The sequence below is a fragment of the Lytechinus pictus genome, chromosome 8, assembly GCF_037042905.1.
Source record: "Lytechinus pictus isolate F3 Inbred chromosome 8, Lp3.0, whole genome shotgun sequence".
NCBI lineage: Eukaryota > Metazoa > Echinodermata > Echinoidea > Temnopleuroida > Toxopneustidae > Lytechinus > Lytechinus pictus.
This window is the reverse complement of record NC_087252.1, coordinates 32,737,616-32,759,254: the sequence shown is the minus strand read 5'-3', so window position 1 is coordinate 32,759,254 and position 21,639 is coordinate 32,737,616. Positions and strand designations below refer to the sequence as shown.

At 36.2% G+C, this 21,639-nt stretch overlaps 1 protein-coding gene across 1 annotated transcript; it reads right to left on the bottom strand.

Moving 5' to 3' along the window:
* Positions 1–1,375: 1,375 nt before the first annotated feature.
* LOC129266118 (uncharacterized) lies at positions 1,376–18,752 on the bottom strand. The gene is made up of 9 exons (XM_054903966.2): positions 18,575–18,752; positions 16,539–16,886; positions 15,376–15,717; positions 12,716–13,003; positions 11,222–11,242; positions 7,472–7,735; positions 5,848–5,946; positions 5,216–5,328; positions 1,376–3,699 (listed from the first exon to the last, which is right to left on the bottom strand). The coding sequence occupies exons 1-9, from the start codon at positions 18,627–18,629 to the stop codon at positions 3,451–3,453; spliced, it is 1,779 nt and encodes a 592-aa protein (XP_054759941.2). The 5' UTR covers positions 18,630–18,752; the 3' UTR covers positions 1,376–3,450.
* Between the last annotated feature and the right edge of the window lie 2,887 nt (positions 18,753–21,639).

Below are 21,639 nucleotides of genomic sequence, written 5' to 3'. Positions count from 1 at the left end.
GCTGTTCATTGGTTGAAAATCAAGTTACGCATGATTTTTGGTGTTGCGTTTGTTAGCAACTCTTTCTGCAACGGGCCCCTGGACCCCTAGTTAGAGCAAAGTGGTAATAATTACCAGTCTGAGTGGGCAATCCAGCCATCCATTATGCATTCGTTTTAATTTTCTGCTGTAAATTAAAACTAATTTAAGTTTGTATTTCAATTGCAAGTTTTTTATAAATGGTGAAAAAATACAATAATACAAAACCTGGAACTGTTGGAAATTCCCTGACCTAAGCTCACTGTGAACCAACATTCAAGGCATTCGACCAAAACGAAACACTAGTAATAGTATATATTAATCGTAGTGGCGTAATGAGCCAAATCAATTTAGGGGGCAGATATGGCGTATCCAACAAAATTTATTTAAAGAAAAAAGTATGAGGCGAGCAAAAACTTCGACATTTTTTATTAGAAAATACCATATTCTGATAGATTTTTACATGATATTCATAAAATTACATATTTCACCCTCTCTTTTTCCTTTTCTTCCCGTTTCTTTCGTTTTGAAAAAAAAATTACGCCACTGATTCCTTGATAGCAATTGCTATGCAGGATACGCCTGTGACGCGTATACTATAAAACAATATCACAGCGATGTCTTTCGTCGAAAATTCGGATAACATTTAAATAAACTTTGTTGGAACAAAATACATTACCTCATCAAAATAAAAATATATATACTGATCATCCCTGGTGGAAAGAACACAGTGTAAATTTTCAACCAGTACGAGGGTAATTATGTGTCCAACCAATTTGGGGCGATAATTTACCCAATGCGGGAAGAATATTGTCCTGTAAGGGTAAAAAATAAGCCGCAATTACTTTAGCATGGGCAAAATTTTCATCACATTGGATAAATAAAAATGCCCAATGTTGTTTGGGCACATAATTACCCTCATGGAGCAATTTTACCCAATATTTTTTAGAGTGCATAGTGGACTATGTGAAGTATTATTCACTCTATTAAAATGCTCAAATTCAACAGCGTGAATATATTTACACAGTGTGAACACCCCGCGATCGACAGTGTGACTGTACACAGCGTGTTCACATGGTTGACTATGTGATTCACATTGTTGAAATGCTCAAACACACCGTCTGTGAACACACCCAGACACACACTGTGCGACAATGTGTGTGTGTTTTTTTTACAGTAGGGATGCAACGAATATACAGTGGTATAATTATTCAAAGATTCAACAAAACTTCAAGGATTCGTTTCAGTTGTAACAGACATGGGCGGAAATCCCAGGGGGGACAGGGGGACGCGTCCCCCCTACTCAAAACGGTATGAGGACAGAATATCAAATGTCCCCCCCCCCCTACTATTTTTGGTCTTCTATGATGGAAAGAAATACATCATTCAACATCGAATTAAAACATGTATTTTGGACAAGATGACCTTACTTTTTGGGTGATTACTTTTTTTTTTTGCTTGTCAAATTTATTTTGGTCGAAATAACCTTACATTTAGAGTGATAACCTTTTTTTTTTGGGGGGGGGCTTGTCAAATCTTCCAGCCCCTGGTCGTCCCCCCCCCCTGCCTTTGGGGAGAGATTTCCGCCCTTGGTAACAGACATTGCCGTGATATACATGTAGGCCATATTGTTGGTAACATTTTGTTAAGGTAGACTTGCCCTTTAAGTTAAACTAAACGCCATGGATTCTGTCAGGAACGCAGCATTTTGACCACTATTGTTTAGGATGGAAACTGTTTACATTAAATGTAGCAGAGTACAGGGCGTCACAACACTCACACGCATTCATATTTTGTTTTCCAAGATTAGACCAAGAAAACTGGCATAATTGGTGATTTTTGTAAGGTGCCCATAATGGTATAACGGTAAAGCTTTGTAACAAAACTAATGATCAATCTAACGCGCGAGTATAATAGACCGCATGTTGCTGCTGTTCTTGTTTTTTGCGTTCATTAAAGAATATGTACGCCATCTACGTTCGCATTCAGTTTAGTGTTTTGATATTGTTCATAAAAACATAAACATTACCAGAGGACCCTGAATGTATGGAATCGATGAACACCCTTCCAATTTCAATTCAAGTATTATCTAGATCGACAGCCTGGCTTCTCAGTATTACCAAGGTAGTACATATAGTCCCCTCCAATACACATACCTCATGCGAGTATAGTGTGCCTTTTATAGGTCTTTAATGGATAAGCATGTCCCACGGATGGAATCACTTTACTATGCCCGTCGTGTATTTATAAAATCGTAGTTATTCATTTTAAGGAAAAAATACAAAATAATTACATTGTTAGAAAATTTCTACTTTATTAAAAAAAAAATCCTTTAGCAGGGTCTGGAAAATATCTGTCATCTAACTGCACTGTGAAATCTTATACAACATGCATTGTGTAAAATTACATAAAATTGGTATGTTGTCATGAAGCCCCCCCCCCCCCTTTTTTTTTTTATCAGACCTGTTCCGTTGAAATGTGTTACATTGCACAGAATGTCCTTGATAATAATTTACAGATCGATTCATTTATTTTCTGTAAAATGTTTTTTTTTATCTTCTGTAAAATCTTTTTTTCTAACATTGAACATAGCAGGAATTCATTGCAAAAACAAATGCTAAACATTAACATGATAAATAAAGTGTACAAGGAATAAACCATTATTTTCTTTTATCGACAACAATGTTATGCACAATACACAATATAATATTCACACAATATAATATATACACATTGTAATAACATTTAAGTATACATAGATAGTGGTATCTGGAGGAATTAAGAAAAAGCAGCTTTTGTTAAACTGTTTCATTGTGTAACAAACAAGGGACTAGGTACGATTTTGAAAGGGGGAGGAGCTAAGCCGAAAGTCAAGGGGGCTGGCTATATAGAAAATCACAATCAGATGGTCATTTTTCCATTTTACGTGGGCAAATCATGACCTTTTTTGTACAAAGAGCCAATTTGGTGATATATAATGTTATAACTAAGCAAATGTTGTCATGTTTCACACTTTTCCTTTCCTCTTCCTTCTTTTTCTACGTTTTTTTTTTGTGTTTTTTTTGTGATAAATAATTGGGTGAGGGGTCCATGACCCCCAAGCCCCCCCCCCCCCTCATGTACGCCAGTGATGGTATGTCTCAGTTCCGACTATTTGAACATGAAGCTGCGGTTTGAAATTTCAATTAGAGTGAGAACAGCATTTACGCGTGTAACATTACGAATGAAACCAGCCATTGGCTCTACATTTTGAGGAGTCTCCAAAGCATACCAAAATGTCTTTTCATTTATATTCAAAATAAAGTTTATACAATACATAGTAATGATTCCCGCTTCTTTAATTCAAAATGTGACAATAAAAGGGTGGATAAACCCAAAGATCTCAAGAAAACTTCTGAGGTCTTCTTTTTTTTTTTTGGGGGGGGGGTATCCTCAGTTGGTTGCACCAGTCCTAGATGGTTCCATGTAGCCGTATCTTTCGTCGACCTCTTTCTTGTTACCCATGGCGATGTTACGGCTGTAATACAGGCCATTGCCCCGAGCCTCCAGTGGTATCTCCGATGGTCCTTCCGGTGGATGTTGAGCGTCTTGGTAGGAGTGATGGGTAGCGTAGAGGTCACCCACGGGGCTAACCCTGTCTGGTTGGTCACCCACCTCCTGGTACTTAATCCCGTAGTAAGACTGTATTTTGATGATGATGATGATGATGACGGTAATAATAATAATAAAATAATAATAAAAATAATAATAATAATAATAATAATAATAATAATAAAAATAATGATAATAATAAATACCAATGATAATAATAATAATAATAATAATAACATCAAAACAACATTCATAAAGCGCCTATAAAATACTAATTTCTTCTAAGCGCCAGATACATAAACAAATATAAGTAGGGTTGGATTATAATGAACGAAATACAAGATGATATAAACTTAAGACTACCGAAAATTAAAGGAAAAATGCAAGGACGATAATGTAACAAATTACAAGGTATAATATAACAAATAACAACGAATATTATTATGATTTATAACTCGTTAAAAATATAGTTTTCAATCTAGTCTTAAAATGGAAAGTGTTGGAGAGTCACGAGCATAAACAGTGAGAGCATTTTAAACCCAACTTGAAAAGCTCATTTAATTCAATAATAACAAGTCGGCTGCAATTAAATTATATATTGAATTATTAAGCTGGTATTAAAATTGAACCAGGTCTTAACCCAAAGTGAAATCCATTGCCATATCCTTCCATTTCAATCTAAATGGGCTTCAAGCAAAAAGGGCCATCGTAACTATCCAAGTTGCATCGTTTCCCTCGACTACTTCGTTGTTGAATATTTTAGATGTTGTGCCCCCTTTCCCTGTTTAAACAACAAAGGTATAACAGGGTGCGGATCCAGGCTTTTATAACGAAAGGGGGGGCATTTTTCAGAAAAATGTTGACAAAATAAGGTCTTCACACCCAATTGATGGCGATGTTCGTAATGAAAGTTTTAAAAAAGAAACAAATGTTTTCGCTTCCGTATGCACATTTTCCGCAAAAAAAATACGTTTTTGCCTCTCAAAAGAGGGGGGGGGGGTGGGTGGCACGGACGGATGTGCCCCTGCCTGTATCCGCCACTGTAGTGGCGTAATGAGCAACAACATTTCGAGGGGGCTAGATATGGCTTATTGCGTAAAATTGTAAAAAGTTGCGAGCGAGCGAACAAAAAAAATCAACATTTTCATTACAAAAATTCAATTTTGTGATAGATTTTGACATGATATTCAGAAAAATATTATATTTCACCTTTCTTTCTTTCCCTTTTTTTGTCTTGGTCGTACCCCCCCCCCCCCTATCTGTACGCCGCTGCGCCACTGAGATGAGAGAGAAATCATGATCATATCATCGGTACCGATCATCAAATATTTTGAAAAGCAATAAATTGACCACGCAACGAGGGAAAACACTCAGGCCCTATCAAGGAATTAAGGGTATTTAATTATTATTCTATAGACGAATTCGGATTAAGTATGGTTTTGTCTTATGGCGGCCATGACTGGGGGAGGGCTTCCAGAATGCGTAACAAAAGAAAAGTACATACGCGCACCTAGCTCATTGCTGATTGGCTGACAGCCCAGTGGTAACCCCCAGCTATGGCTGCCATAAGTTACATTGCTCTAAAGTGTGATTGGTCTATAGTTACCGGTGGTTCGTAGCCAGGTACGCTGTCCATTTGGTCACGTCCTGGTGGATGGCGAGTTTGTTGCGGCTGAGGGGGTAGCTGACGGTTCGCTCTCACTTCCATCGAAGAACGACCTTAAATAATACATAAAAACAACAACCCCCAGAAAGAGATTAGAAAAGGAACAAAAGGAAAATGACAAGGTGAAATATGATATAATTTTCGAATTATACATGTACATGTAGGTCCTATTGCCAACATCTATAAAATAAAATTTTCTTTTGTAAGATGGTCAAAATCTTAGCTAACTCACTGCTTCGTTCGGACGCGACTTCTCTTTTGCTTCATATTTGAGCCGCTCGAAAAAACATTTCGTCATTCCGCCACTGCAGCAACTATAATCAACACTTACGCTCTAAAAAGGGTTTACCCAATATTGGGTAAAATGGGAACATGTATGTTGCTTGGGTAAAAATATTTGTAAATTTTACGCAATGTTGCGTTGAAATAGCCCAATATGGGCTAAACAAAAATACCCAGCAAACATGCATGTTCCCTTTCTTCCCAAAATAGGGTAAAATTTTACTCAGTGTATTTAGCGTGCCCCCCCCCCCTTCAAATGAGTAGACCTATAAGAAAATGAGGTCTCTTACCCTTTCTCATGCAGTATATAGCCATTATGATCATTATGATCATTATGAGAAGGACTGCGCCTCCAACAGAGGCTCCAATGATGATAGGGAGACCGATGACTGTAACAACAATAATAATAAAAACGATAATTAAAAGAGAGTAAGAGACGGATTATGATAGAAATGATGGGCATTTATAGAGCGATATCTACCTCGAATTAATCTATTCCACTAAGGCGCCTTTGGGTGTATGTGTGTGTGTGCGTGTGGGTGAGGGAGAGGGTGTGTGCGAGCGTGTGTGTGTGTGTTTATGTGGAAACAGAAAGAGAGTGCGTGAATGGTGTGTGTGCGTTTAGGGATGGTTTGTGCGTGTGAAGGGCCCGGGTGCGTGTGTGTGACGGTGGGTGCATTGCGTGTGTATGAGAGAGAGAGGGATAGTGGAGGGACAGATTGATAAAGAAGGAATGAATAAGATGGAATGAGAAGTGGAATAGAAAAGAGGGAGACCGCGCAGGACAAAAAAACAGAAGGCTGAAAGTGGTTCTGGGGACGATATGGTCAGACGGGCGAAATGAAAAAAAAAAGGAAATATGTAGGAAAAATATGATATATATAGATCACAAGTTTGACTTTAATGAATATAGAGGGATAGAGAGAGAGAGAATACGAGAGAGAAAAAAAACCGACAACAAGTGTGCCCCTTCAACCAGACAAAGTGAGAATTGTTGTTTAAGCCATCATTAATCGCCGTGATATTAAATTCAATACATATTGTACATGTTGTAATGAAGTCAATCACGTATGTAATTCAAAACAAATACCTCTCTCAAGAAAATGTATTTGCATTTAAAACGTATTGTAATCATTTTTTATAGAAAGAGCAAATCTGCAAATGAGGTAAAAAAAAATAATAAAAAAACATTCCCGCGATTGGCTATAGTGTAAGTTCATTATTAATAGTCCATTGAAACCAATAAGAAGTCCAAATGTATTGTTCCACACCGAAACTAACTGGTCCAAATTGTCCCCCGTTCAGACAATATGGTGGTATTAATGATTTCCCATTGAAACCAATTGTCCCAATTGAACATTATACAATTGGTCTTAATGGGAATTATTGATCTAAACTGTCCTATTAAAATGCAATCGGAACCAATTGGGACAGGATAATACATACAGGCTGGTAGGAGTAGGCCTATAGGATGTCAAACGAACCCATTACATTGGTCCCCGATGAAATCATGAGGCCGATCAAAATTCAATGTGCTGGGGTGCTGCGTATTATTCACCATAGGCAGCACCCCCTAGAAATATGGTAGGTGCTCAATAACATAAACTGAACTCCTTATAATCCTTTTTGATTTGCTTTTCCAATTTCTCGTGACCAAATGAACATCATTTTGTATTGAACCCCCCCCCCCCCCGCCCCTTATTTCCATTTTATTTAATTTTTTGTTTTTTTGCTTGTAATTTTTTTCCTGGATCTTTTCCTTTTGTAGCGAACCCCACCCCCCTCCTTTTTTTTTTTTTGCTTGTCAAATTTAAACCAGCATTCCATGCTTTAAAAAAATCGTTCCCAGTGCCCAGCTTTTCAATTTTTTGTTTTTGTTTTGTCTTTGGATGGTCTGATGACGGTAACCCTTACCCGTTTCCGATCCTGTAATCTTCGAAGATTCGCTGGACACACCGTTTCCATAGCTTACAAGCGCCATATTTTTCCATGACCGTCCGCTTGGAACAATCAGGTATTCACCGACGCTGACACAGTCCTGGGCCGCTGCGTCGGCCTGATTGAGTAGCTGCTGGTCGATGAGATGAAAGCAGAGTCCGTTGGGGAGAGTGGTGCTGTTGCTGTTTGCTTGGACATCCACGCTCCCGCCGCGCTGGCTGCTGTAAACGCCTTCGACTCCTGAAATAGAAATTCCATCAAAGTAGAATTTCAACCTGATATTAAATATAGTTTAATGATAGCAGAAAAGTAGAGAAAAATATTGGTGAAGGTTTGATTAAATATCATCAAAGAATATTAAGGTTATGACAGTTTAAAGTTCTTAATATGTCATTTATGTGACGTCATATGCGAGCAACTCCCCATACATCATGAATTCATTTTTTTTCACATTCACCCTCAAATTTACAGATCAATATTTTTTAGAAAATTGTTCTTTTTGAATTCATATCACACGACGTAATACTTAGGAGCTGCTTGTCTGTGACATCACGAAATTAACACTTCAAAAATTAACAATTTCGTTTTTCCTAGATGGATTTTCATCAAACCGTCACCAACATTTTCTCTATTTTCGGTTTTGTGTATTTTTTTTTTAATCAAAACAAACTTATTGTAAGTTTAAACTTCTTCTTCTTCTAGACGATAATTATTAAAAGAGGATGATTTGTTTATCATTTCTACGGATGATTTTGAGCAGTTGTTTGGGAAAATACACATTCAACCTACTTTGATAGAATATTGCTTTTACAAAAGAAGGCGTTGCGTATTATTTTCAACTTGTCCTGGAGATCACACACATATCATTTGTTTTTCAACAATAACATTCTTAAAATAAAAACACTGTTCCAATATAACTAACATCAATTCATGTATCAGTTAAACAATAATGTGTTACCTCCTATATTTAATTCTTTAACAAAAACAAAACTCTTCACAAATATCCCACACGTCAATCAGATGAATTCCATTTACCACTACCCCGGACCATCCTTGCAAAATCAATTTTTACTTTTGAAGGCCCTAGACTCTGTATTAGTAACAACATCAAAGAATTACCAAGCCTAAATTCTTTCAAATATAAGTTAAAAAATATTCTCCAGGATAACCATTGAATTAACTCTTCATCACTCAAACTCTTGTATTTTTTTTAATCAAACATGATTATCATGTGACGTACACTTTTCCGTCTCTTTCGTTTTCCTGTTGATCAACGAGGTCCGTTTGTGAGTGCTGGGGCTGGATTCTGGAGACCTTTGATCTCTCTTTTTCTTATTTCCTTTTCTATTTAATTTCCCCTATTTCTTTTTTATTTAAGTGGTTTATGCTCAAGTTGTTATTTTGATTTTTATATGCTATGTAACTACAATAATATTTATTAGGAGGCTGCACTATACAAGCTCCGCTTTTTAGCAGCCTCCTCTATTTCCAAGGTGATATGTAATAATCTTAAATATAATTTTTGTACAAGGATACTTGAAATATGTTTTGTTATTTATATGGCAAAATGTACAAAACAAACTGTAATTGTTGAAAATGGAAACAAACGAAGTGAAATGAAATAATAACAATACCACGCTGCTTACCTTGGTCACATTTGTTCTACGGCGGCCGTACGGCGAGTCGAAACCAGCCGTTTTAAAAAAAAATTGTACCAGCTACATATAGGTGCTTTGGATGAAAATGAATAAAACGACTGTTTTCGACTCGCCGTACGGCCGCCGTAGAGCAAATGTGACCAAGGTATAACGTAAGGGAGTTTCCGGGTTTCCTAAAGCTTTATTGTTTTTATTCTTCTTACGTTCAAACCAGTCATTCAAAAAGGTGGGTGTCAGTCCAGAAGAATATCCGGCAGCCGTCTGCCATCAGTAGACAAGGGGGTGGTGTCTTTTATATCAGGGGAGGGGCAATCGAGAGCGGATCCAAGGGTGGGGATCGATACCCTGTACACAAGGTTATGAAATCCCTCGGAACTCCGGAAGGGTTTAAAAGACACTTGCTATTTCCTCAGAAGGGGCGGGGGGAGATACTTGCTATTCCCTCAGAAGGGGGTAAAAAGACAGTTGCTATTCCCTCAGAAGGGGGTAATTAGAAGACAGTTGTTATTTTCTCAGAAGGGGGTAAGAAGATACTTGTTATTCCCTCAGAAGGGGGTAAGAAGGCACTTGTTATTCCCTCAGAAGCGGTAAGAAGATACTTGCTATTCCCTCAAAAGGGGGTAAAAAGATACTTGTTATTCCCTCAGAAGGGGGTAAGAAGAAACTTGATATTCCCTCAGAAGGGGGCAAGAAGATACTTGTTATTCCCTCAGAAGGGGGTAAGAAGAAACTTGATATTCCCTCAGAAGGGGGCAACAAGAAACTTGATATTCCCTCAGAAGGGGGTAAGAATATACTTGTTATTCCCTCAGAAGGGGGTAAGAAGAAACTTGATATTCTCTCAGAAGGGGGTAAGAAGAAACTTGATATTCCCTCAGAAGGGGGTAAGAAGATACTTGCTTTTTCCTCAGAAGGGGGTAAGAAGAAACTTGATATTCTCTCAGAAGGGGGTAAGAAGAAACTTGATATTCCCTCAGAAGGGGGTGAGAAGATACTTGCTTTTTCCTCGAAAGGGGGTGAGAAGACCTATGCCATTTCCTCAGAAGGGGGTTAGGAGATACTTGCTATTCCATCAGAAGGGGGTAAGAACTGGGTCCTGCCCATGGAGTAGTATTCTATTGTTTTAATCTAATTTATATTGTTTTGTTCTAGCTTTTTAGTCATTCATGCGATTTTACTCCGATGAGTGCATGTCGAAAAGCTTCAGTATGTCCGTTGTTAAGACAATTTTACGATTTGCGATACCAAACACGTATTTATTCCATTGTTACTGGGGCGCTGAGCATTGTCACAGCACCCCAGTAACAACTGATAATCCTCCTTAGCCTGGTCCACGGGTAAGAAGACACTTGTTATATCGCAAGAATGGGGTAAGAGGACACTAGCTAGTCCCTTAGAAGGGGATAAGAAGACAATTTCTAATCCCTTCCTTTTATCTGGGGGAATATAAGCCGTTACAATGGCATTGGACCAATTAGAACTATCTCGGTGATCTTGAATGTTTTTAAATTTCATATGTATTCAATTGGACGCTTGAAATTTATCTTTTTGGTCATCTATTACCATATTTATGTACCATTAATAGGGGAATATGTATTATTTCAAAAAAAAATATCCGTTGCCATGGCAACGGCCGAAAAAGGCATTTATAAATTTACCTCCCACATTTAAAATAAATCTTATGGCATAAACTAATAATCGTGGATGTTTTATGCTTTAGTCATAATTTGGACAATTCTTGTGATCTTAGAGCTTATCCACTATTACTATACAGAAACAGAAACCAGAAGGAGACATTTGCTATTCCCTCAGATGGAGACAGGGAGACACTTACTTTTCCCCCAGACATGGCAGAAAGGGATTAAAGAACACCTGGATTTTTATTTTATTTTAATGTTTTGTCGGAGAGAGGGATTCTCGCATCTACCTATGGTATTATTACATTATCAAATATTAATCTCATATTCAAAACAAGGCGGCTTCAGTTTAATAGCCATGCTGCTGACACAAAGGGGATTAATTAATTTCCTTGTAGAATTTCATATTATAGTAGAGATACTACACTTACCCAGTTCCGAAGGTGACAGAGCTAAGAATGAAAGAGAAAGCAATATAAACGATTAGTTACGATTTTCTAGGGGATCCCATCGGCAGACAAACAATCATTTCATCGTTTCCTATCCAGAAAGACAATACATGCATAGTTTCAGTTTCAGTGATCATGGACCTACATGACGTGACACATTACACGCATGATATTTAGTACTTTCATTCACATATTATTATTAGAACTTGTAAGGAAGAACTAAATGGACTTCTGGGGGATTTAGAAATAGACACGAGCGAGTGAGGAAAAAAAATCATTTTTATTTTTCAGACAGTCTTTTTAAATTGTACCCCGGCTTTTACCTTTTAATGTTTCATTGGTCATGTACGTATTTTTGTGTGTGTGAGTTTTGGGAGTGGAAGGTATTGTTTGGGGTGCCCCCCAGACCCCCCCCCCCCCCCCCGCTCCACTTTCGTACGCTAGTAGCGATAAATATTTTTTCTTTGCTTTTCTCATTCTTTGCACGTATAAAAAAGATAGAAAGGGAGATGAGGAAAAGAGAAAAATGATTCACAGTATTTGCTATTTATGTGACTTTGTAGTAATTCCAGAAAATTTCAATTACGAATAAAAACCTAAAACTACATGGCTTCATCGTGTTCATTTATATTCTTCATGTTCTTATCATATCTGAACAAGTTACATCAGTAATTTCGAGAAAAAATATAACAAATAAAAACCAAAAATAGATGTTTAATTGTTCGACATCAACCTTACTTTTTTACAAGCATGACAAGGGAGACAGGTTTTACACATTTGCATGAAAATTTCATGAAATAAAATATGAAAAAGGAAATGGGGATACGCCATCGTCATGATGGCATTCACATTTAACTATTTTATTTTATACATTTAAGTCACAAAATATTGCTAGATTTGAATGCAATTACTTATTTCAGTTATTTATCTAATCCTTCAGATTTTGTTGAAATAATCAGCATTTTACTTGTTTAGTTTTACGGCCTGGTATGCCACTTTTAGACATATGGGCCTTGCTTACGAAATAAAAGCTTGTTAATAGACCTTACGCTCATGACGTCATAATCGCATAGCGCCATCCCTCAGAGGATATAATAATATGCATAAAGGGAGTTGTCATACACTGCAAAAACTTTGGTGTTGATTTAACACTTGCCCGGAATGTATATATGTCCACACCAGAGAAGTATTGAAACAACACCAGTTTGGAATCAAACCGATGATATTTTAATACTAATTGGTGTTGTAAAAACACCTATTTGGTGTTAGACCAAAACGAAATTGGTGTTGTTTAACACTTCTCTGGTGTGGATATATATAGATTCCGGGCTTTTTTAAATCAACACAGGAGTTTTTGCAGTGTAGGTGCACCAGTTGCGTATCCCAATGCAGCACTACAAGGCAATATAGCTTCAGCCTCTAAGATGGCGGCGTGATGACGTCAATACATAAGGTCTATGTAGATGACATTCTTACGTCGTGTTGACTTTTGTACGGACTCGTTGAGTTCGCTGAATCCAAACACAGTGTGACTCTTCACGGTGATGTCGTAGAGCGTAAAAGGCCGAAGGTTGCCGATCCTGACACGAGTCGAAATGATTCCGGAAATCTCCGAGCACTCGTCCGGTCTGAAGACCTCACAGTAGGTCGCTGTGAAGGTTTGGGGTTTCCCCCCGGAAGCACCCTGCACCCACGTGACAATGAACGAGCTCACAGTCACAGAGGAAATCCAGTTGGCGGAATTAGAGGGACTTTCTGGTAAATCTGTTGAAGTAGAAATACGGAAGACACGTTTTTTGCTCAGTTCAATTCAATTTTCTTTTTTTTTTTCACATTGCAATAACATTGCAAATCAGTAAATATTATAAAGGTAAATAGATTACATAAAAATAGTAAATATAATACAACATAAACATGAGTATACGGAGACTGATGACTTTGCAAAGCGGGTTGCAGCCAGAAACGATCGACAAAGGGATCGTAAAATATGATCATCCTAGAATCGTTAATTAGATGCATTAAATTAATAATTTAACATAAACAAAACCAACACAAAAACAATATACGCAAGTACATAATTCAGTACCTCAAAAATTATTATTATTGTCCAAAAAAATTACATTACCTTCCATATTTAGCGATTCCAAACATCTTATTTCAGAAGGGATGGGGTTGTATAAGAATGGATTTCTGACAGAGTATAGATTTTGTTTTTAATAAAGATGTACAGACACGTGCCAAATACAGTACATTTGTTTAGACTAAATTCATGGCAGATCAGGTTTTGGTAAGTTTTTTTTTTTGCTGCACTGTAAAAAGAATATTGGGTAAAATTGTAACCAGCACGAGGGTAATTATGTTTCCAACCAATTTTGGGCAGTATTTTACCCAATGCTGGAAGCATATTGTCCAGTAAGGTTAAAAAATAAGCAGCAATTACTTTAGAATGGGCAAAATTTTCATCACACTGGATAAATAAAAATGCCCAAAAGAAATGCCCAATGTTGGTTGGATACATAATTACCCTCATGGAGCAACTTTACCCAATATTTTTAGAGTGTATTCTCTCTTCTGTCACCTCTGTGTCCATCTTCGTAGGCAAGAGGGGTCCACACACTACAAGCATTTTCGTTTTAGTGGATCCCTCCATTTGCTCAGATCTTTATAAATTTTATGATAATTTGCTTTTATATACTTTCCTTTGCTTTACTTCTGGAAAAATATGATAATTAGTGTATACATACTTTTCATTTGAAAATGTCATCGTCAATATTTTTCGACCACTTTACTTTGTTCTGAATTGAATCGAATAATGGACGTAATTATTTTCAACGAGAACCTCTATTCCCCTTACAAAAATAGAATAGTTTTATGTGCCCCAATGGTTACCCATATTTATAAAAATCATAGATCCGCCGCTAGATTTAATAATTCAGTCTCCACATGCAGGATATTCAAACTGAAACTACAATAGAAACTACAATCCCAACAGATCCCCAATAAACGTAGCAAATAACTGCCATATCTGACTGATGTGTTAATCTCTTGTCGTAAAGAATGTCATTAATAATTGTAAAAGCAGTAATATTCCTTAATATTGACTTCAACAACTCTTCTCATTTAAAGTGTTCACAATTAGTAGGATAAATCATATTTTATAGTTCAAATAATTCGTCTAGACTCCTCTCGCTAAATACATCGTTGTATTTCAAAGAACATTTTCCAGCCTGATATTATTTCATTCCTGCATGGGCCCCGTAAAAGTATATTTCGTTCAACTTTTATGCCAATTACACACCAGGGGCCCGTAACACAAAACTTAGCAATGATCGTAGAACATTTTTCTACGATTGATTCCATCGACTACAATATACAATCAAGCTTACGATCAATCGCTAACCTTTGTGTTACGAGCCCCAGATCTCTTTCCATATTAAGTAGAAACGCTAGCATATGGGCCTAAATGATAATGTAATAATGTCCAAGAACACCTGCAAGCGACCAGTGGCGTGTGGAATCAAACAATAATTCAAGGGGCGGAGCATGGCGTTCGGACGAAAATGCGTAAATACATCTTTATTCGATAGTAAGGAAAATGATTACCATCTTATTGTGGCAATCTCATCTAGTGAAAAATGTTAACACGATATTCAGAAAATAGATACATGTTTCACCCTTTCTCCTCTCAATAGTTTCATAACGTCATAAAGGTTGCATTTATTGTGAAAAATAACCCTTTGCGATTAAATTTATAATATGTTTCGCTCATAAAAAAGTTAGGCTCTGATTAATTCGCTGAAATTTAACTCTTCAAAACCTACTTAGTATGACATTGGTCTGGTTTAGGGGCGATAGGAGTGAGTGCCCCCCCCCCCCTCACCCCTGCACCTTTCATGCTGTGAAAGAGGGGAGTAAACAAGAAAGATTGGAAAAGGAAAGTTTATAGGACGAAATGTATTAAAAAGAGAGGGCTATGTCGTGTAATTCTTTATTGTATACACATTTTATACAACTGGGGGAAAAGAGGTCAGGAATTTAGATCGTATCACCCCCCCCCCCCCTCCTCATAAAGCAATCATGTCACATCCTCTTAAATGGATGAATGCTTTCTTCAGGAAAAAGAACTCAATACTTACTGCCAACATCAAAAGTTAAGCTTATGCTGAGCGGAGCCGACAGACCATAATGCATTGCGGTGCACCGCACCATCTTCATAGACTCTACCGAGAATGCGGTAAGCGTCATCGTCCTTGATGACGTCACTAATGGAGAATCAGAAGCGCTGATGTGATTAGCTTGATTTGAAATGTGAGCATTGAGATCAGGGGCGGACCAGGTGATATTGGCGGGTGGGTTGCATGGAGATGGAATGGTGCAGTTCAGCGTGTAAGGACGCTTGACGACTGCGTACAACGTGCTCCTGTTCGAAACCTCGACATCCTTTTCGACGTCAATGACGGCGATCTCCGTAGGTACATCTGTTTAATTTTTTCAGAAAAGGTCAAATGAATACATACAGGTATATGTGTTGCCACTAGTATGACTAGTGCTTTTTTTAAGGGGTGGGATATACCTTTTCTATCAGTAGTATGAACCTAGTTAGTGACGTAAGATAGTGGCAAAAGGTGCACAAATATGTCAGGGCTTTGAATATTTTGTAGGCTTTTGAATATTGCACACGGTCTGTTAAATAATGAAATGAAAGAAAGCTTTGTAAATAGGACTTTAGAGGACACGATTCTTCACTACCAGTACTGCCGAGCTCGTAGTATAGCCTATTGATTAATGTTGGAATGGGTTTTTTGCGACCATCCAAACTTGACTCATAAGTAGAGAAAAATGAAGCAAAGCACGGAGTTCCTGAATTGACAAACCATAATGCCATTATAAGATGTACTTTCACATGAACATTTCTCTGGTGTAAAGCTAATTATCTTTATGGATGTTCGCAATGTGTTTATATCCCACCATGTGATTTTGTTGAAATTTGTAGTAATAATGCTTGTTTTATTATGTTTTTTGTTTCACTCTCTCTAATTATCCAAGTCATTTGCTTCTGGAATAGATTTTGCATTAATTAAAACCCCCGTTCACATCCTCAAATATTTGTATAGAGCTTTTGCATGTGACGCTTAAATGGTCTCATAGCGCCCTCCCTCAGAGGATATAGGAATACGCGAAAGCAGAGTTGTCAGAGATGCGCCAGCTTACGGGTGACAAGATCACTAATGCGTGTAAGGCAATGACTTAAGCCTCTAAGATGGCAGCGGAATGACGTCAATGTATTTGGTCTACTTACATGTCACGGCGAGTCTGAAAGTGATGTCATCGAGTCCACCTCTCCTAACCACTTTACAGTCATAAATTCCATCATCTGCAAGAGTTACGCCACTTATTATCAGTGTAAAACCACTCGAAATGCGGCCAGCTGAATCTACCGCATACTTCTCGGGAATAGACCGCGAGATTGAGCAGGAGGTTACCGCGTTACCGGTGCAGCCTGTGACGTTCACAATTTTATCGCGTCCATCTTTAGTCCACGTGACCCTGGCCAGCTCCTGTGGAGTTGTCTGGAAGGGACAACGAAGGTAAGCTGTCTCTCCGGCATTCGATCGTATGATAGTCTGAGAAATAACTCCATTTCTCCCTAAAAATAGAATTGAAACAAGTTTGATAAATTTTCTAAAATTTCACATTTCATATTCGATTTAAGTAAAGGGTTCGGTTAACATTTTTATGACTTTAATTCTTTAAGAAATCAAAATTGCAAGAAAATGTTCAATTTGTCATCTGACGGACGGGTGTGTGTTGTAAAAATTAAGCCCTGACATTATTGCATCCGAAAATCACTATTTAGTGTTAAAACAAGTGGAAAATATAGTGATTGGAAACACCGACCCAATTTCATTCCTTGTACTACATTAGACTCTATAAGAGGTGAATTAAATGCCAAATGAAAGTGCATTAACGAGTTTGATTTTTTTTTCTTCCTGTCTTTTGTCTTATTTTAATTTGTGTATGTGTATGAACGAAATAATGAAAGAAAAAATACAACACACATCGAAGCTCGGGATTTGTTTAGAACCAAATGGAATTTTTACCCGTCTTTAAGAAATATAAAGCAAGTTATACAGTATCATTACACTGCAAAAACTCCGGTGTTGATTTAACACCAGCCCGGAATCTATACATGTATATATCCACACCAGAGAAGTATTGAAACAACACCAGTTTGGAATCAAACCGATGCTGTTTTAATACTAATTGGTGTTGTATAAACACCTATCTGGTGTTAGACCAAAACGAAACTGGTGTTGTTTAACACTTTTTTGGTGTGGACATAATATAGATTCCGGGCTGGTGTTAAATCAACACCAGAGTTTTTGCAGTGTACCATTGTTAACTCGAAGAGCATTCTCAGGTATGATATGGCGATGATAATAAATAATGGAAATTATGGTAATTTAGTATTATTATTATTTTTTTTTTAAACAAGTGCACATCTAGTTTCCAATAATGCATATAGCATTTCCATTTATTTGAAAGCAGGATAAAAGAGCATTGTAGATTAAATGCCTTGCTCACGGGCATAGGTGCCGCGGCCGGGGATCGAACCCCGGACTTTCCATGTATAGCCAGGCGCCTTAGACCACTCGGCCACGGCACCTCAACTGATAACGATAATGGCGATTTTCTTACGATAGAGGGAATTGAATATAATGTACAATTAATCGTGAAAATCAAGCATATATACTTATGATTAATCACTACTAACCTTGTGTTACGGAACCTTGCAGGTCTAATAAAATCGATGTTGCAGTCTTAACATTTTCAAAGAACCCTAAATTTTAATGATTTATGATGCATGGTCATGATTGTAGGCAGATAGATTTCAGTTTCAGATTTTATCATGATATTGATAGATTCCAATAATATGATTATTTCTTGTCTTTCTCCTTCTACACAGTAAAATCACTGTTTGAAAATTTCAACAAAGGTGTTTGCTATATGAATCGCACAGTAGTTGTCAAAACCATGCTTAATTTATTGAGAAACAAAAATAGAAATAAAACTTTCTTTTTTAAGTTTTAAACTCTTGTTTAAACTGTTTGAACAACTACTGTACGATTCGTATAGTAAACAGCGTTATTCGAAAATTTAAACATTATTGTGTACCCACAAATATTTATATTTTAAAGCACTATTTAGGAGACTTCATTGTACGTAACTTGCGAAACTAAAAAAAAAACCTTAATGTAATTTTTACCAAGATTCACGAGCCCATTGTTTATCAATCACGATTAATTGGTGCACCTAAAAGACGTTTTAGCTTACCTAAAATATGAAGAAATATGAAGCACAGAAACGTTCCCCAAAAGAATGATGACATCTTTGAGCGACAGGACCCTAACCCTGAAGAATATTTATTCAGTGAATGATTATTGCCTTCAATATAATCAGATACCTTCTGGAGTGCACTACAGAACTTAATGAACTGAAGAAGTAGCCGACAGTACAGTGGAGTAGCCCTTCGCAATTGGGGCTTTGAAAATATCATTCAAAGTTTCACTTCTCTCTCTTTCCACCCCCTCTCTCTCTCTCCCTCTCTCTCTCTCTCTCTCTCTCTCTCTCTCTCTCTCTCTCTAAGTACTCGAACCGCATGATAAATGATATGCCATTATTTTTATCACATTGCTTTCACTTCCCTTCTCAATCAATTAACAAAACTGACAGTGAAAATAAAATTAGGCTAATTATCGGCCTATACTTTAATTCCTTTCGAATCTGTGAAAGTGAATGCTTCTTCTTATAACGATGTGGTAAGTCTACCAGAATGTTTGTTGATTTTGATATTGTTTTTAAATCATACAACAAGGCAGGGGCGGATCAATCCTTCGCCAATAGGGGGGGGGGGTGTTACACCCACAAATGTATTAACGCCCACAAATGTAATAACACTTTACCCACAAATGTAATAACGCCCACAAATGTAATAACACTTTACCCACATATGTAATAACGCCCACAAATGTAATAACACTTTACCCACAAATGTAATAATTCACCCACAAATGTAATAATACACTTTACCCACAAATGTGATTCAAGATTCAAGATATATTTTTATTCAATTTAGCAGCCACGTAGGCTGAATTGCCGTTGAATTTACAATAAAAACATACAAATTGCACATAGACATGAATAAAATCTCAATTACAATAATAATCTTAACTCAATTTAACCATAATAATTCAAATGTACAATGATAATTCAAGTTTACAATAATAAAAATGTAATAATTCACCCACAAATGTAATAATACACTTTACCCACAAATGTGATTCAAGATTCAAGATATATTTTTATTCAATTTAGCAGCCACGTAGGCTGAATTGCCGTTGAATTTACAATAAAAACATACAAATTGCACATAGACATGAATAAAATCTCAATTACAATAATAATCTTAACTCAATTTAACCATAATAATTCAAATATACAATGATAATTCAAGTTTACAATTATAATGATTCTAATTTGCAATACTAATTTCGATTAACCGTATAATAATTTCAATGAACAATAATGATTCCAAAATAAGAGACATGATAAGTTGAGTGTGTGTAAGGAAGCGGATATTAGAAGTGATGCTACATGTAATTCCGAGTAGGCCTACAACTGGCAGGAGTTACAGAAAAATATACATGTACATATAATTGATGGAGCATTTACAAGTAGAACGTAAAGAAGAAAAAACTCGAAAAGGTTCAACATAAAGGAGATAAAGATATGGAACGGGAGGGGGGGGGGTTAAAAAACATCTTTCAGCAAATTATTATTTAAGTTTAAAAATAAATAGGGTATTGTAATAATTTTTGATCGCCCACAAATGTAATAATGACTTTACCCACAAATGTTATAAATTTGAAGGGATTTTTGGCGAATCTGTTCTAAACAAAAACCTTTTTGGTAATGCGTTCATATACCGCATAGTCACAGTCTTTTTTTATCCAGACCCGGTTATATAAAACATTTATACAATCTTCCAAACAAAGATCCCAAAATTAATTCTTCTGAATGTTGAATAACATAGAAATATAGTGTAGTCTTTCCTTAAGACCCAGATATTTTAAATAGCAAATAAAAAACAATTAATAATAATAATAAAAAAACAAAGACCCCACGATCTTATTAATGTTGAATAAAATGGAAATTTAGCGTAGTCTTTCCTCCAGACCCATTCATAAAAAAATCATTAAAAAACAAAACAACAACAACCAAAAACAGACCCCCAATCTTTTCAACATTGAATAGCAACGAAATATGGTGTAGTCTTTATTCCAGCCCCGGTTATTTCAAAATAGCAAATCATAAAGAACAATAAAAACAATATTAACAAAGACCCCACAATATCATTGATGTTGAATAACTTGAAAATATAGCATAGTCTTTCTTCAAGACCCAGTTATTTCAAAATAACAAATCATAAAAAGGGTATATAATAATAATAAAACAAAGGCCGAACAATCTTATTGATGTTGAATAATATGGAAATATAATGTAGTCTTCCCTCCACACCCACTTATTTCAAACTTACAAATCAATTCTTAAAGAGTCAAAAAGTAACAAAGACTCACAATATCTTATTAATGTTAAATAACATGGAAATATAGCGTAGTCTTTCCTCCAGACCCAGTTATAAAAAAAAATCATTAAAAAACAAAACAACAACAAATTATAAAAACAATAAAAATAAACAATATTAACAAAGACCCAACAATATCATTGATGTTGAATAACTTGAAAATATACCGTAGTCTTTCCTCAAGACCCAGTGTTTAAAAACAACAAATCATAAAACAGATAGATAATAATAAAACAAAGATCCCACAATCCTATTGATGTTGAATAACATGGAAATATACGCTGTCTTTCCTCCAGACCCAGATATTTAGAATAAAAAATCATAAAATAAAAAAATAAAAAAATAAAAAACAAAGACCCACAATCTTATTGATGTTGAATAACATTGAAATATAGTGTAGTCTCCTCTCCAGACCCACTTATTTCAAAATTTTAAAAAAGTATAAAAAAAAGTAACAAAGACCCCACTATCTTATTAATGCTGAATAACTTCTTCTAATTCTGTCTTATTTTGAGTTGGCTACCAGTCAGAAAATGACTGTTTTTTGCCACTGCTTTGATTTGGAGCCTTCTTTGTGAGGATGGAAACTTCTTCCTCTTCATCATCATTTTTTCTATTTTACTTTCTCTTTTTTTCCTTCAAATTTTTTTTTCGTCATTTTTTCTCCTTTTGTTTTTTCTGTTTATTTTTTTTCTTTGTCTTTTCCTTTTTTCCCACCTCTTTTCTTTTATTTTTGTTTCCTTTTTTTTCTTTA